Genomic DNA, 18,165 nt, shown 5'->3' on the forward strand with positions numbered 1-18,165 from the left:
GCCACAAACCATGCATTTAGAGTACCCGGTACCTTTCTTTTCAAACTATAAAAGACTTTACCATCACAAAAATTACAGTACAAGTACATGAATATGCTTCACTAAACATCATCTTACTTGAACTTCACTCTTCCTTTCATTAGCTTGCAGCTGCTTTAAGAAGCTAGCTTAGTGACCCTTTCGTTTTTTTTGGTTTTTTGTCAAATGTCACTTACACTCTAGTTCATGAATAAATGACTTTAGTTAAGGAATAAATAAGATAAATATGACCTTCACCTTGAACCTAACATCAGTGGAGTCCTCATCCACCACCATGTTGCTCAGTCTGAAGGACTTGGTCCTCTCGCGACTCCCTGGCCCCCCAGACTTAGGTTGAGGTGAAAACACATTTCCAAACTCAAACGCTTTGGACTTTACTGCAAGCAGAAGGTGTCAATTAGAAGGCCATAAAAGTTCAAAGTTCTAGCTTTGCTATTTAAAGAACTACACACTTTATAGATTTAATCTTTAATACATTAAAGATGCACTCTTTGAATGATGCCTAGTGCTCTTACAGAAATCATAACACAAAATTCAAACATGTTTTTTTCATAAGCAAAACAAAAATCCAAACAAAACATATACCGGTAAAACAAAAGTTTCTGCTACAAAATATCAAATCCAAAACTCACATACATTGTATGGCTATCATATCAACAGAACATTTAAAGCATTTGGAGACAAAATTTTTACTATTATTTGCAGTAAACACATACTACATAATTTGTGACTGTGTGTGAGGCAAGGCCAGTTTCAAATTCACTTTAATCATAATAATACATGAAGTACAATAATGAAATTACCAAAACTTTTGGTATACATGTAAGTATTTTACAAATGATTTTGAAAACACTGTTTGTTTTCATTTATCTCTTAGAATAAAATAAAATTGTGAGAGCTTGTGGTTGCAATACTGAAGAATTATGACACATGCATGTGTCGAATTAAATAGAATGATAAAATATGAAATGAAATGAATGTACATTTATTTTACATTGTGTATTCATTCTTTAAGTGCCAATTTTGTGACATAAGCATATTAAGTGTTTCCTACCACATTTCTTTTAAAACAGTGAATGTACAACAGAAAATCAATTCAATGACATGTCGTTAAGACAACTTGTTCACACACTAAAGAACCCTTTACCAAAATGTTGGTTTTGGTGCTGATGCTTTATAATGCTGGGATCTGTGTAAAAATCATTTCTCATCAGGATTAATATCTTAAACAATTTCTATAAATTCTAAAAGGATAACATTGGGCCATGATACTATTCCTGGTTTTTAAGTTTTTATTTTCCAACAAGAGAAGAAATAAGTGTACCTCTAAAGACGAAAACAAAATCATTTAGAAATGTTCAATAAATCCCATTAATGACAATGTAAATTACTTGACTTGAAGATAAGCCCCCAAACAAATGTTATCAGTTTTTGTTACAGTGGATAATCCACTCAGAACTACAATAAATCTGATCCCATAAACTTAACAAGCTCCTTGCACAAACATAGACTCTTGTTAAAATTCATCAAAGAGTTGTATCTTAAAATAGTCTACATTAATATACCCATAAATAAATCACTAAATAATCTATAGTGATATCCTTAATCTCAGATCAACTCCTTTTCTAAATAGAGAGTTCATGTACACAATTATCAACGATACTTCAAGCTCTCAAGATCTCGATTAGTTTTAAAATCTCAGTCAGTTCTCTACACTAAACTTCAGTACAGCTAAATGAGAGTTGTGTGTCTTACGTTCATATTTGGTGGGGGTGTTGGGGGTAGATCGGCGACTGGTGGGTTTGTAGGCCCGTTTGGAGGAAGTGGACGACAGATTGGACGATGTGCGGACCATGCTGGTCATCTTCTTCCAGGGGGTCAGGATAGACTTCTTGGTGGAACTCTCTGGCTCTCCCCAAACAAGTGGCTTCTGCCCCTGTTTGATTTCAAGCAAAAAATAAAAATGTAAAACTAACATGTACAGGTATGATATAATACGCATCATTCTTGATGAAAAAAAAGAAGTTTAATTTTAAGTGCCCAGCTGTGAAAAGTAAAAGCTGTCAATAAAATTTTAATTTTATACAGATGCATATAAAAATTCAATTAAAAAGAGTTAGTTCCCTTTCCATGCAATTTTGTCTATTGGTAATCAGAATATTTCATAAGTAAAGATAAATGGCTATATCAACATCATGCATGAGAATTTAAGCAAAAACAGATTTACAGTGGTAAAAAAAAGAAATGAAACAGATGAGTTTTAAAGGAAAAATAGATGCAAAAGTTATAACATCATACAATTAATGAGTACAACAAATAAAACACAACCAACACAGGATTGAAATGCTAATGTGTTCAATGGTGCCTGAACAAGACAAAAACAAACATGCAACATTGCAACAGTGCAACACGAAAGAGAGAGGCAACAAAAAAGCAAGCAGCAGGTGGAGGATGCACAGCAACATGTGGACGTGGACTGGTGAGGCAGCAGCTTCTATGGTAACGATTATCTACCTTAAGCGCTTTACCAGTAGCAAGCAGAGAGAACTGACTCCCTACCAACGACTCAGCCATGTCTACCCCTGAGTCATCCTCCTTAAAGTCATCAATGACCTCCTCATCATCCTCCTCATCATCATCGTCTTCACTTCCATCGCTCCAATCATCCTTTACCCTCTTTTTGACTTGCCTCCTTTTATTACGGCCGCCCCTATTAGTGGGGCGGGTTACGATTGGCTCATCGGCCTCACTTTCATTGTCTGATTCACCAGCATCAAATCTATATCTGCGTGCCAACTACAGATATAACAGGCATTTCATTTGGTTAACTTCACATTACCCTTTGATTTTCATTTTTATGAATAGCAAAACCATACACCAGTGTAAGACCACATAATATGCAAATGTATACCGGTATATTTTAACAATCAATCATACTTATAGATCATAATGTAAGATTTTTTATCAAAAACATGCAACATGCACAGTGTCAATTTTCCTTCTTACATAGTAACCAAAGAGTGATTACTCAGTTTTAGAATGATAAAAAATAAAAATCAGATTCTAAAATAAATATTATTTCAAATCTGTAGATGTACAATGTTCATTCATTTTACTGGTAATAATAAACAGGACTGAAATTTTCAAAAACAAATATCAAACCCTGCACATATTGAAACTGATAAAAAGACTGAGATGGATTATCTCATTCCATAGAATTTAATTTACCTCATATAAATCCATCACTTCCTCTTCTTCAACCTCCTTCTGTGGTAGGGGCTTTGGAACCTGTAGATAAAGGTAAGAAATACATGTAAATAAATATACTTGTTAACAACTCATAAGATTTCTCTCTCTCTCTCTCTCTCTCTCTCTGCCAGATACTCACTGGCTTTGGTCTCCAGACAGCCTGTCGTTTCTGGATCTGGGGTGGGGTTGGCGGGCGGTAACCCAGCTGTTTCCTGATCACAGAGTTTGGGATGTATCCTTTATAACAAGATGAAAGAGACCTTAGAACACAATACTTATTGAACATCATTCCAAAGAGTTGAAATGATTCTTTTGAACAATTTCAATTGAAGTCTTACCATCCAGTGCTATGATTGGCCTCCTCTTGAGGAGAGCTTGTTCAAATGGAGTCAACATATGAATGTTGGGGATTGAAGAAATACTTTTCCCTGAAAAGAGAAGGTGCATGGTACTGCAGTAACACACTGAGACCTGTAATACCATAAAGAACAACAATTATATCGAGCCTTAGTACTACGCATACCATGTATTCTGAAAACAGCATTTATTTTTGTTTTTTAAGATTACAGGAAACAAGAGCAGCATAGTAGACTTGCAATTAATTTCTATATGCTAAAGCAATGACAATGCATGGTAAAAATATCATTCTAAAATTATTTTCATTAAATTATCTGAATAGAATAATTAAAGGATTCTTCCATACTTCTTTTCTCCTTTTTGGATTTCTTAGAAGGAGGTGTTTCCTCTGTGTCTGTCTCAATACCTACAGGAAACAACAAAATTAAAATACACACCTCTACTTTTCAACTCAAAAACCAAAAATAAGTCTCAAATTTCAATATTTCTCGAATACTTATGATAAATTTTTTTTTTTATCTAAATCCATCAATCTATTTGGCAAAATTTTTTATTAGTTTGATTGTACATGTATCTCTTTGTATTCATGTATCAGTAGCCATGAATAGTGTTATTCATTTGACCATACTCATGGCTGCAAACTTTTATAAAGTACAACTGTTTAATACTGAAAAACAAACAAAACAAAAAGAAAATAAGGCCCAACCTCATATTATTAAGAGAATTTATTTAAAGTTCCCAAGTTATACTGACACCAATCAGGCTGTAATGACCTTTTACCACATATTCATTTATTCATTTACTCTAACTTTTGCATATGATGACATATATGTATCTATTAAGTTTGATAAAATATGATGGATTTATAAAATAATATGCCCTGTTTGATGACTAATGAAAACAAAACTGACTTGACCTTTAGCAATGACTGAGATATTATAGTGACCTTTGGCCTTTCAGTCAATATAATTTGAATTCTATAGTCCAACTTGTCAGATTATATGGTTAAATGTTGAAGTTGTGGGCAAAAGGTTAAACAAGACAAAATCAGTATCAGCTCGTATCAATTTCCCCAACACCAGAGAAGCACGGAAATCAAAATGAACAGAAATCAAATAACAAAATGCATACAATACTAGTACATGTATTTAAACATATGTCAGAAGAAAATAATTGTGAAACATAGGTATAATATATATATAGCTATTATCAGGTACAAGAAAAAAAGACAAGAACAAAAAATACTTTTATATAAAGATAGTACAAGATAAAAGACATGAACACAAAAGACAACAAAAACCTAAACTAAATTTGGTGCTACATGAGCTACTTGTACTTGCATGCAGAACTCACCAGTCAATTACATGTTTGCTGTTCAAAATGAATATTGTATTACAGGGTGTCAGATTCAACAGACTGTACTTAACATGAATGCCATATTATTTCTCAATCAATCAATCAATCAATCATTTTATAAAGATAATCAATCTGACTCATACTCAGCAAAAAAAAACCCCCAAAAACCATGAATACGTGAACATGATAGTTAACTTCATTCTTTAGCTGAGTTTGATTTGTTGATTAAATTTATACACTCACCTTCTTTATCTGAAGGTTGAGGACTTTCCTCAGCTTTGTATAAATCATTGAAAATATCTGTAGAATCCATGTACTGTGAAAAATCTGTAAAAAATGAATTTCCTATTTGTTAGACTCTTTCCCATTTGCATATAAAAGTAGAAGGAAAAACCCAGAATAGGAACAAATAACTTACTTTAGTTACTGTAAACTACCGTTTATTTGTTACGACTTAATTTCATGATTTACCAGGGATACCTTGTTTCACTGTGATTTATCATTGCAACCAAGCTTATGTTCCTTTCTTAAACAACTGTGAGAGACACTCATGGAGTAACTCATGGCAAGATATTTTAACAAATACAATGTTATCACAAACCTTATAAAATTTTCTTGCACTTGAAAAAAGTCAATTTACAGTTAAAAAATATTACTATATAGCATAAAACCATTAAACGTCAACTTTTTTCAAAATGGTATCCAAAAAGGTAAGCCACCTAAGTATTTTTTTTTACCAAGAAAAACTTGAAAATAAACAGAAATACTGTAGACGTATTTTTTTCCACGGGGTCATAATTCCACGGAATCACAATATCAATTTAATCCGCGGGTAATAATTTAGGTGGATTCTTTGAATGAAAAAATAAATCATTTGAATAATTATTATTAAATTATCATTAAATTCAGTTCTGAGCGATTTTCATTACCTAGAATTTGTCCAACTTTGGACTTAAATTGTAAGAACTGTTCACGGTGAACAGTAATTATCGGTTGTGCACTGGTCGGTAGTCATTAGTTAGCCGTCATGATGTTACAACGCTGGCTAAAATCGTCTTGTGAAACACCACATGATGAATATTTAAATTATGAGTTGATCAGTTTGTGAAAATATACAGATTCATTAAGTTTGGTGCACGGGCAGCTGACTCTTTGTCATGAGCTGTACTAAGAAAAGGGTATTCATTCATAAATACTGAGAAGATCAAAATCATACATTACCTGGTTCCTCAACACTGATTGAATGCCTTTTCTTATCCAACTCCTTCAGAATTTTCTCTTCTTCAAGATTTAGTTTGGACTTGGGAAGACGGAAATTTTTGCGAACTGGGACATCAAAGCTGTCATCAGAATCACTCAGGTCCTCAATGTCCTCGAGGATCCCCTGATCTATGTCCTCATCCTGCTTCTCCTGGTGTCGGATTGTCAAGTTGGTACTGAAGATTGGTAGTTTGCTGGGATCAAACCTGAGAAAGATAAAGAAGCTATAATTACAGTCCTTATGAACAAATATTGAATGGGGAAAGAATGTTAGGATTATTATAATTAATTGAATATTTTGTTTTGTAGTTTGAAATTGATTATGTTGTTGATGATACTTAAATAATAATAAAGGTCTGCTTGCCAAAGATATTTGTAAGAAACTTACCATGACTTGACCTTTGAACTGTACGGAATGGGAGGCTCTCTTAGGTCGTCCTTTCAAAAAAAAAAAAAAATTTTTTTAAACCCTTCAGCAAATTTGTTTTATGAATTAGATTGATCAGTTGGTCTATGTGTAGCCTATTCATTTTCTCTACATAAAAATTTCTCCTTGTAAACTTTTATCTTACCCGAAACTCCTGATGTGAAATGAGCTCCAAATAATTTTGTGGGAAGAAGTTGGTCAAAGGAATTAAGCTGAAACAGAAGTGAAGTGCATAAAAAACTGATTGTGTTTTGACATTTAGGTAATACATCAAAAAAATTAAAACCTGCCTTATCAAATTCCAGAACTATACAGCTATTGTTTAATGCATGCTTTTGAGGTTCCACCCTCTGTATTACTCATAGAACTTTCCAATAATCATCCGTAGGTAAATTACATGCAAGAATCAATATACTGCACCAATATAAGAGAGGGAGGGGCCAGGTTTTAAATCAGAACTCAACCAAGTGAACAGGAGGACAATTTTCTCACAAATTTGTTTACAATAACAAACCTGTAACCAAAATTTTACCAACATTTTCATGGATATTTATTTCATTTTTACTAATTCGCTACTTTAAATAATGTGACTGCATTCAATCAAAAAGTTAGTATCAATAATTAATACCCGAAAGTTTTGAACAACCATTAGAGATTTCATTTTTTTAAAAATTTATTTTCCCTTTTATCTTTATTAGAAATCAATAAAGTTCACACTTGAAGTAAAATTCACATGATTTTTTAATGAAGCCATGGACCATTGATTCAGAAGTCTGTCTGAAAAATATCTAAAACAAATCAAGCAAAATGAATTAACTAAATAAATCTAGCAACAGCCTAACAAAGAAACCTTATTCAGACCTAATTACTTACTTCTATTGAAATTTTCTTTTCCCCCAAATATAATCTCAAAAATCCCACACTCAATAGATCACTGCAGATGCTTTACGTAATTATCAATACACTAACTTAAGCTAACAGCATACGTACTGCACATAAACAGTTTATTTGTGCAGAATATAAAATTCAGCCCCGTATTTAAAATGCAGAGATCTGACCCTCCTGGTTTGAATTCAAAGAATGTTTTTGTAGATCAATCCCAGTACACAAACAAATTAATTAATCCATCAAAGACAATGCATTGATATGAAGAGGTAATCTGTATTCCATCTAAGATAAATCCTGGGTAATCGGATCCCTGAGATAAAAATCTTATTGCTCTGCACGAGTAACTAGAGTATCAGATTTGTTCATGTTATACACAGCCAGCCTGCTGTCAAAACCGTTCTCTTATCTGGGAATGAATTAAACTAAATTAAAGATCATTTCATTTTTGTTTAATGAATAAGAGGTTTCCAGCTCATACTTATCTGAGATATCAAAACAATAAATTAAATGTAAACACACTATGGCTTAATATTACCTTATACAATGCAAATGAACATAGGAATTTTCAAAATCACATATTTTTTTGGGTAATTAACATAAAAATGGAAGGCTAAAAATTAAAAATAAACTAAAAGAATGTACATGTAGATCTGATCCATACCTTAAGAACTCTTGTCCATGAAAACAAAAAATCCACTATCTATATCTATAGCTATTTTATACTCTAAAATTAAATTTCTATGATTTCACTAAATAAAGTCAACCAAAAAAAAAAACTGCGGCTAATAAGTGCTTGTTGGACACTGCATAAACATACCCAGTAATCACAGATCCCTTAAATGATCTTGACAAAATAATGACCATTAATTCCTCACTGATCCATACATCCAAGCATAAACATGAGACATCAAAAGCTCCCCGTCCAGTCAAAGTGAATTACATCATGATGGTGGAACACAAAATACTTTCACCATCACATGTATTGATTTTGCAAGTGTACCTGCAGGCTGACAAAAGACTTACTGCAAATCCATCCAACATTTCTGGTATTAATTCTTTGAGAATGTCATGTCAAACGGTTTTTTTTTCAGGGTAAAGATAAAAGGCAAGACGGCCTATAAAGTATTTCATTTGATCTGCTGACTATTTTTTGCGCAAAAACAAACATATCTGAAGGGATTATATAATGTGTACTTACATTAATAAATCAGATGCAACGTCATAATCTATAATTTCTAACTAAAGGTGTCAAATTTTAAACAAATTCAAGATTATATAAAAATACAACATCATAAAAAATTTAATGTGGATAAACAGGTACATGTACAATGACAACACTATTGTAGAATGCACAAAGTACCACTGACCTTTCAATGTGCAGTTTTAATGAAAGCTTATAGATAATATCTTATAAGAAAAAGAAACCTACTGGGTAACGTTTTACTTAAAAAAAATAAATAAATTATTAGGTCAAAGTAAAAAAATGTTGGTAGGCTTCAGTTAGGTTATATGCCATCTATCTATCATACAAGTTTATAGAGACTGTATGTTTAAGGAATTTCAAGTTATAGTCTGGACAATACATGTATTTTTCAAAAAATGATTGACTTTGAGATATAAAATAGGTCAAGGTCAAAAATTGTGGCACTTGCACTCCTTTTCAACATCATCTATGTTCCAAGTCTAAATGTCAAAGAGTATCTAAGTTCAACCCAAATTTAGACGAAGAAGAAGAGGAAGAAGAAAATCAAAGTATGGTTTAAGAACCAGGAAGTAATGTACTTCAGACAACTACCTTTCTAGATCTATGTACAAATACTGGTAAACAAGGCTAAATACAAACCAGATGTGGTTTTGGAAACCTAGCAGCAGATCTCCACGAGCATTGGCAAAGCACAGACCAAACAGGGGCTCTCCAAAGTACATCTCCCTCACCAACTGATTGTGGCGATTCCACACCTGTTGTAAGCAAAAGCCAGTTACTATGTTCAATCAGTTATGTTTAATCATTTAACAACTACTGTGGTTTCATTAATATTCAAGGGCATCAATTTTCGTGGATAAAGTGAAAATCACAGTTTCAAGGATACCTAAATTCGTGACTGATGACCATTTCAATACAAAATGTTAATAGAAATGGCGTTTCAATGAACATTTAATTTCATGGATCAACTTAACAACGAAATCAACGAAAATTGGTATTCAACGGATATTAATGAAACCACAGTATATTTCACAAAAATCGATGATAAACTTAATTTCAAATATCATTTATTGCTCAAAAGTACAGTGTGAGCTATGAAGTAATTGTAGTGTCATTTGAGTGTCATTTGCAGTAAATAAAATATTCTTACTTTGATATACCCATCTTCACTGGCAGTGGCAAAGAATCCTAACAGGGGACACTTGTCTAGAGCAGTCATCTGTGTATTCAAAGTATTCAAGGTAAAAGGACAACCATAATACAGTTTTAATAAAAATACTGTAGACTGTTTACTATATATAGTATTTCTAGCAGAGTAAGGCTTCCGCTAATTCAAGCACATCACCACATGTCAAACATTTATAAAGATTAATGGGTAAATACAGAAATGCGCTAAATCAAATCCACACTAATCTGTGTATTTTAATGTACAAAGATTAAATAAAACATTGAGAATTTCTTTTTATCAATCTGTTTGCCAATTAGTTTCAATCATGACTACTAATATATAGATGAGCTTGTCAGAAATATCTTGGCTATAAAAAAGCAATAGAATAAATTCCAATGTTAAGTCTCTACCCTCTCTGTGTGTTCTTCATCCTGGGCGTGGTACAGTTCTGTGTAGTGTATTGAGGATGTGGTCTCCAGATCCCGACCATCTATTCTGTACATTCTTAATAACCTGAAGAAAAGGAGCAAATTCATCTACATATGATAATAAAAACCTTATATTTGACATTAAATCTTTCAGGTATGTACACAAATATCTATTATGAAAATGACTACATTCATATTATTGTATATATCTATTGTGAATATGACAACTTTCATCTTGTTGTTTAGAAGATATATTCACTTACAGTTTTGTGTCAGGACTGTCTATGGTGACACACAAGGTATTCTCATAGACACTGAGGAGGTTAGGTATACCATCACATGGAATCTGACAAAACAGGGACCACATATAATGCAAGAACTTTTCCATCAGATTTTAGCAATCAACTATCTCAAGACCAAGTTGTGATTTCGTAGAACTCCTGAGAAATAAGGAACCTAGAGCATACAGTCACCTAAGTTAATGATCACACACAGCTCATGTACACATACCTTCACTAGCTGCTCCAGGATAATTTTGTTCCCTGAGTGACCAGGTTTGACCTTCACAGACCACACTTTGAGGGACTTTTCCTGCCCCCCGGTGACCAGGGTGGAGTTGGTCTCCAGGATCTGGAATCCTGAATCATCAATGTCAGTGATGGCCTCCATACAGGTGATGGTTCCCTCGTGAGCTTGTAGGTTCTTGATCATCACACACTGATCAGCATCCAGTAAAGAGATCTAGAGATAGAAGGACAGAGACATAGATATGGCACAAGTACTGGAAGCAGGGAAGAATATTGTCATTACATGTTCACTTTATCATCTAAACATAGCAGGAAAAACAAAGATATCACACAAATATTGAAATTATGAAAATATCTTGTCATCACTACCGGGTATATCATCTAAAGATACAAGAGCAGACATATAACATTGGTATTACACAAGTAATGAGATTAGGGAAGAATCTTGTCATTTTTTGTACAGCATGTAATGTGTAGTACCGGTAATTCATTTTTATAGAAGTTTTCTTCATAAAGTTAGGTTAACATATTCTTGAAAAAAGTTCTAAATTCTAAAGAAAATAAGTCTTTTCAAATATACCTGTCCATTCTTTAATCCTCCCAAGACAACAGTTTCCCTTGTACTCTCACCATCTATATCAGAGTAGCTCTAAATTGATATTGAAAACAAACATTAGAGAGTCTACAGAGTACCAGGTAGCTCTAGATTGATACTGAAAACAAAAATTAGAAAGTCTACAGAAAACTAGATCTAACAATTTCATTAAAACTGTAAAATTACAATAATTGAAATCATTTTTTCAAACACAGATCAGCTGTGTCTTACCCAAATATATTTAGAGAGGGTTTACCTAAAATTTAATTTTTCTGAGGCCAAAATTTTCAAAAACTTACGACAGGCAGGGATATTTAATGCAAGGTTTGAAAAGGGGAATAACTCTATTTAATGTAACAAAAAAATTTATTTACCAGTATTCTAATATTCACTATATCAATACGGAATAATGTTACAGTGGTGGAGATTAAAAAGCTTAGAACCATAGTCAATGAAATAATAATTTTGAGATTTTTAGACTCCTCATTTGGAAAAGTCCAGGTGTTACTGTTGATAAGTGCTTGAAACCAACAAAGCCTATTGCATACATGAATTAAAGTAGATCAAAACTAAAGGGAACTGGGAACCTACCAGAGCCATGATAGAGAGCTCAGTAACCTCCTCATCGGGGGAGGCCGGCTGCCATACTTCCTCCGCCTTACAAGGGTTCGTATCACAATTGAATACTAAGACTGCAAGGGAACACATCAAAGTTTAAAATCATAGTACAAAATTACAGTTTCATGAAGCATAAAACAAATTAAGTAAATAGTTAACAATGTCAATTGAATTTTTTCTATTTGACAAATTTGTGTTCTTACCATCTCCATTTTGTAGAATGGTGAGTAACTTTTCTTTATCTCTGTTATATGCAAAAGAGCTAAAAACCTATGGAAAATTTATAAACAATCACAAGGTTAGATATATGCTCTTCATATTTTTTCTTAGACTGTATATAAGAGCTATTGATGACACTTCATAACACAAGTATCTCTTTTATTTTCTGTTCTACAAAACTATAAAAAAAAAAAAATGTCCATCCAAAAACATACTTTACTTATATTTTTAGGGTCATATCTTTATCTCTCTAAATCAAATCCAATGTTTGAAATGAAAATAACAATATCAAATCTGTGATGAATAAAACACCAGTACCGCTTGTAATGAAGATTGTACCTGAAATGTTGGCATTGGGTAGATCATGGTAATTGTGGCTCCAGTTACAGGGGAGAAAAATCGGACTGATCCATCCTAGATTGAATATGTAAGTTATATACTACCGGTACTTGACATAACAAAGTATTTTCAACTTCTTATATGTAACTACATGTACATTACTTTTTATAAGCATTATGTTGGTATGATAGAATTTTTTTTTTCAAATTAAAAGTGGCAATTCAAATTTCAATCAAGTACATGTATTATTTTTTAATACCGTTATTTTTCTCTTAATGTTTCAAAGTACATTTTCTGATGACCAGGTTTGGTGACATACCTCAGTAGATGCTATGACTCGACTTGGCTTGCCTCTGACACTAGGGAAGAGCTTTAGTTTAAACACTGTAGACTCTACTGGAGCAAACAATGTGTAGAACTGTTGAAAAAAAAGTTCACACTAGAAGTTATCAGTACCAAATACATTCAAAGGAAAAAACTACAATCAGTGCTTCATAATCTCAGGTGCTGAATAATATGCTGAATTTTTGGGTAAAACAAATATATGTACATTCATTAAAAAAAAAAATCAGAGAAGTTCAAAATTTCATTTTTATAAAAGTACATGTATGTGGCAAATAAAAGCCCTAGGTCTAACATCTCTAAATTTATATGATAATAATCAAATTATACAACACATCCCCTTAAGAAGCAGCAAGATATATTCAGGAACACAGTTTAACAGATACGAAATCCTTAATCCTTGCTATAGACTTAACATACCTGGTTCAAATTGTAGATTCTAATTTCCTTCTCTGTCTGACAGAAAAACTCTTCATCACCTAAAAGTTTCATTTGCTGTATGCCAACTCCTAATTCAACTCTCATAAACTGGAAAAAACATATATAATACACATACCGGTAACTGAAACAAAATACATGTAACACCCCTTCATATTTTGCAAAAATCAGAGACTTTAATGGTTATTTTCATCCTTAATCATAGCCATTTTTTAGATTAAGATAAAAAAAATATGAGAAGAAAATGTGCATGAAACCGTAGGTAATTTTTGTCTTACTTTGGTGAAGTTGTCCATCCTCCAGATTTGTACTGTGCCATCCATGGAGCTAGAGAACAATAGGGGGTCTGTGCTGTGGACCTGGAGACCTGTGATTGGTCCACGATGGCCGTAGAATACGTGGACTTGTGTGAAAAAAACCGCATTCCATACCTACAATTAAAGCAAATTCTGATCAAAAATCCTTTTATATCAGAAAAATCAGAAGCTTTGTAACATGAATGACAGTTGTAAAATTGTTAATTATTTTGGGAAAATATAAACCAATCCCCTCCCCTTTCAAACTATATAATTTTTTTTTTAAATACTTGATTTGAAAAATAATTAGAACAAAATTAGACAATTTCAACTCTGTTTAGAAAATACATATCAAAGCTGATAAAAAAAATCCAGACTATATAAAAAAAATATTCTGAACCATGAAACAATAAGAATACGGCAATGACTGTGTAATTACATGCAGCAGTTACCTTGACTTGTCCATCTCCCCCACCAGTTATGAAGTATTCCCTCTGTTTGTAGAAGGAACAGCTACAACATACCGGTACGTTTAAAAGTTTTAGAAAATGTCTTTTTTCACATATATATAGGTTTATAAAACATTTAAACACTTTTGTGTTTTTTAAAAATGAGAGTAAAGTTTATTTTCCTAGGTGATGAAAAAGTTCAAAGTCAAAATAATTGGCGCCAGATTACAGTGTCAGATCACAATCACAATCACAGATTGCTCTCACCAAAAGACATATCTCTTCTAATGAATATACATGTAGTTAAAAATATCTTATTATAAATAGTTCTTTAAAAATACACTAGAATATTGAAGATAAGGTCATGGGAAAGTCAAAGTAAGAATATTAAAACACAATTGAATTGCATTAAGAGTGACAAACAGGCAGATAGACAACGGACTAAATGACAAACAATATATGTATATGAAATGGAATCATTTTTACAGTAAAAAAAAAATTTCACACATCAATGAATGAAAATATGTCCTACCATCTGAGAGATCCTTCATGTCTGTTCTGTAGCAAATGTGTCTGCTTCATGCTCTGCAAATAGTTTCCATAAAATAAGTCAATATACAAGTGCATCACTTTAATTCATTCATTAACCAAGTAACTACAGATATGTGTAAATGGGACATATGCAGAAATCACCTTTTTATAAACACATCAGCATCAACATATATACAAGTACTTACAATGAAGCTGACAACATATATTCCATCGTAGGTCAGAGCCAACATTTGTTTGTTTCTGGGATCTACCTTGATATCAATCACCCACTGTTGATTAAAAGAAAATGAATAATATGAAATTGAACGACAAATATGTATATCAATATTTATAATAAATATTTGAGAAAAATCTAAAAAGGCACGAGCTAATGTAAATTTACATGTATATGTAAAGTATAAAGTGATCGCAAAAATACAAATACATGTACCAGTAAATGCAAGCATAAAAATATTAGGAATCAAAATATTTTTCACTAGACATACACCGGGGTATGTATTATTGAATTTCTGTATTTCATATCATTTTGACAGCCTTACAGGTAATTTAAGCTGCATTCAAAACCAACACCAAAACATAAATTCAATTGCACATATAGCAATAAATGTAACAATTGATCAACTTAAAATGATAGTTTTCAATAAAGGAAAGAGCAATATTACCTCATCTGATCTTATCTCTGTGTCAAATTTTTCTCTCTTTTGTACATAAGCAGCATGCTGAAACAGAAATGACATTAAAATTTAACCATAAGCATCCCATTCAGTATATCCATTAAAAGGCTTCACATAAAAAGCAACTGAAATGATCAATTTTAACATTTAAAATGTAAATTGTACAAAAACATTTACTGTGAAATACTGTCAACCTCTTTGAATTGCTGTGCATTATTTTGATAGTGATCTTTAGATATTAGATACCGGTATGTAATTGTATCTGTGTATCTATAATGTATGTCTACAAGCATTTCCGCATATAAATATATTTATATTACATTCTGCCAAAGTGTGTTACATGTACAGTTCATGATAACTTTTTTTGCCATTCCACAAATAGCTTCAAAGTTCCAAGAACTAGTCTATAAATATAATCATACATGTACCGTGGTATATTAAAGATGAGTTCATTTATTAATTGATTCTGGGTACAGAAATTCATGTTTGTCAAATGTGCATACTGTTGCTAATGATTAGATTCAATTCAATTCAATTCAATTTCTTCATAGACCAATTAAGGGCCCTAAAGGGGCACAGTTATTTTGATGCAAGTATTGTTTAAACAAAGGCAAAATGTTGAAATATAATTTTACTAGGTACAATATACAATAGCAATATATTTTTTCAGCAAAACTGTGACAACACATTTTGCGAAAAAGTAACCATGATTTTTTTTCAAAGTTTGCGGAAACACCGATTACAAGTCAAGTGTATTTAACACATTAAATTGAGTAACACATCTAAATCTTACATTCCCTGATTTGCTCACACGAAATTTATTATGTTAATCACTAAAAATTTAAACTATAACATCAAAGTTTTAAACAGCACCAGCCATTGTCTTACTTGTTCAGGATCATTACTGTATACAGGGAAATATTCACCCCATTTTACTTTCTCCCTCCTTGTCATGGAGCAAATCTTAAACTGGGCAAATTCCTACAAATTCTTAAATAACTGTGTCAATTAGAAAGAGTATCTATCTTATACTCCATTTTCTGGGCATATTCAAGACGGGACGGAATAGTTTTCAAGTGTAAAAGGGTGAAAAAAAGGTGAAAATAACCATGTATACAATATATAATTTGAATAAACTACCTCAGACCCAGAGAACATCCACTTCTCCAGTATTCCTATTCCCCCAGCGTACACCTCATCTGTATCCTTGTTGTATGACATGCTGAAATAAAACAAATATATGACTTCCATATTCTTGGAATATCAACAATATATAAACCTTAATTCATCGCTCTTCATACCATGACAAAGTTTTTATTAGTATCGCTCTAAAACACTTTATTTCAAACAATACAAGATCACATTTTAGAGAAACTCCAAAAAGTTGAAGCATGAAGATTGGAGCATGCAATTACAAATCATACTTAATTAAATAAGATTATTTAAAAGTCTCAAGTACAGAAAACACATTTTGATTCAATAACACCACAATTAATGTATCAATGTTAAAACAGAAGATGTTTGTGAAACACTTAAATGCCTCCTTCCTTGGAGACCTCTGCATGGAAATTAATAGCAAATAACTGGAATTTTTCTAAATCCAAGGAGCATAACTCTGTCAAAATTGCTTGATCGTTCCCAAAAACGTAATTTACGTAGCTATTCTTATGATAAATCTGTATATCAAATTTCATTTCAGTATGTGCAACCTCTGGGAAAAAAATGAAAAAAAACTTCTGGTGGACAGACAGACGGAAAGCAGCAAAGCAATATGCTTTCCCTTCTTCAAAAGGGGGCATAAAAAATGAGAGAAATATACCATTACTCCTCGTCTCCCCACCCACCCTTGGTATACTGATGGAAGAACACATTACTATACAATATTGACATGATACTGTGTTTTGCCATTAAATTCTGTGATCTTTAAATGCCTCTTAATGCAACCTCCTAATCACTTACCATAAGATGGTGGTGTCACATGGAATAGATCCCACATTTTTGCAGCCACTCTTAGCATCAGTGTACACCCGCATAATCAGATCCGACCCGAATCCCAGGTACACTCTGTGCTTAGGAACAAACATCATGGCCGTCAGTTCAGCATCTATGTTAAACCTACAAAGAGTAATGACAAAGTGACTAATACATACAGGGTTGTCTCTAAGACCCGGGGAGTGGGGAATTCCCCCACCTATAATACCTAAATTATTCTGCTCTTATTGCATTTCAAACACAATCTAGCTATAAACTAGACCACCAGACCCCCCCCCCCCCTACCTTTTTCCTTCTACATGTACTTCAATTTTTAGAGACGACCCGTAATTTTATCATACAAATGATAAAACGATAGAAAGTTGTCTAACACAGTATTAACAAAAACCAACAAAATATAAGTTTAATAGTCTTTACCAAGAACCTTATAAACAAATCTGTGATAACCAATCAATAAAAAATCTCCGTAAACACCTGTACCTCTTTTGATTACACACAGCGTCTCGTTCTCGGGATTCCATGTTCCATATAGAGATGTGGTCCATCGTCCCAATTCTGTAATGGGTGACAAAGTTCTCCGCCACATTGCTGGTGAAATGGGTCATACACTTGATGTGAGCAGGATGTCGCAGTGTGTGATACAGCTATCCAAATCAAAATAGGGGGCATATTGAATACATGCATTACATCTGTAGGTGTAACTAGTAACAACAGCTAGAGTGCAATATAAAAAATCTGAAAAATAATA

At 32.7% G+C, this 18,165-nt stretch overlaps 1 protein-coding gene across 11 annotated transcripts in view; it reads right to left on the bottom strand.

Moving 5' to 3' along the window:
* LOC105345155 (uncharacterized) overlaps nucleotides 1-18,165 on the bottom strand; it is a 35,968-nt gene that overhangs the window by 15,713 nt on the left and 2,090 nt on the right. For 8 of the 11 annotated variants that reach the window (XM_066075946.1, XM_066075944.1, XM_066075943.1 and 5 more), the window contains exons 3-33: nucleotides 17,898-18,061; nucleotides 17,385-17,540; nucleotides 16,566-16,647; nucleotides 15,414-15,470; nucleotides 14,937-15,020; nucleotides 14,732-14,784; nucleotides 14,203-14,263; nucleotides 13,733-13,885; nucleotides 13,437-13,544; nucleotides 12,994-13,092; nucleotides 12,675-12,749; nucleotides 12,320-12,386; nucleotides 12,090-12,190; nucleotides 11,484-11,552; nucleotides 10,887-11,117; nucleotides 10,640-10,722; nucleotides 10,359-10,461; nucleotides 9,931-9,999; nucleotides 9,420-9,535; nucleotides 6,834-6,900; nucleotides 6,650-6,699; nucleotides 6,223-6,467; nucleotides 5,245-5,328; nucleotides 3,992-4,051; nucleotides 3,627-3,716; nucleotides 3,428-3,525; nucleotides 3,268-3,327; nucleotides 2,554-2,835; nucleotides 1,795-1,975; nucleotides 1,187-1,228; nucleotides 277-416 (exon numbers count right to left, since the gene is read on the bottom strand). In XM_066075946.1, coding sequence (XP_065932018.1) covers nucleotides 277-416; nucleotides 1,187-1,228; nucleotides 1,795-1,975; nucleotides 2,554-2,835; nucleotides 3,268-3,327; nucleotides 3,428-3,525; nucleotides 3,627-3,716; nucleotides 3,992-4,051; nucleotides 5,245-5,328; nucleotides 6,223-6,467; nucleotides 6,650-6,699; nucleotides 6,834-6,900; nucleotides 9,420-9,535; nucleotides 9,931-9,999; nucleotides 10,359-10,461; nucleotides 10,640-10,722; nucleotides 10,887-11,117; nucleotides 11,484-11,552; nucleotides 12,090-12,190; nucleotides 12,320-12,386; nucleotides 12,675-12,749; nucleotides 12,994-13,092; nucleotides 13,437-13,544; nucleotides 13,733-13,885; nucleotides 14,203-14,263; nucleotides 14,732-14,784; nucleotides 14,937-15,020; nucleotides 15,414-15,470; nucleotides 16,566-16,647; nucleotides 17,385-17,540; nucleotides 17,898-18,061 — 3,330 coding nt within the window. The remainder of the gene's footprint in view (nucleotides 1-276; nucleotides 417-1,186; nucleotides 1,229-1,794; nucleotides 1,976-2,553; nucleotides 2,836-3,267; nucleotides 3,328-3,427; nucleotides 3,526-3,626; nucleotides 3,717-3,991; nucleotides 4,052-5,244; nucleotides 5,329-6,222; nucleotides 6,468-6,649; nucleotides 6,700-6,833; nucleotides 6,901-9,419; nucleotides 9,536-9,930; nucleotides 10,000-10,358; nucleotides 10,462-10,639; nucleotides 10,723-10,886; nucleotides 11,118-11,483; nucleotides 11,553-12,089; nucleotides 12,191-12,319; nucleotides 12,387-12,674; nucleotides 12,750-12,993; nucleotides 13,093-13,436; nucleotides 13,545-13,732; nucleotides 13,886-14,202; nucleotides 14,264-14,731; nucleotides 14,785-14,936; nucleotides 15,021-15,413; nucleotides 15,471-16,565; nucleotides 16,648-17,384; nucleotides 17,541-17,897; nucleotides 18,062-18,165) is intronic. The other 3 variants (XM_066075940.1, XM_066075942.1, XM_066075939.1) reach the window with 3 other exon arrangements.

Source organism: Magallana gigas, chromosome 2, assembly GCF_963853765.1.
Source record: "Magallana gigas chromosome 2, xbMagGiga1.1, whole genome shotgun sequence".
In the NCBI taxonomy this organism is placed as follows: Eukaryota; Metazoa; Mollusca; class Bivalvia; order Ostreida; family Ostreidae; genus Magallana; species Magallana gigas.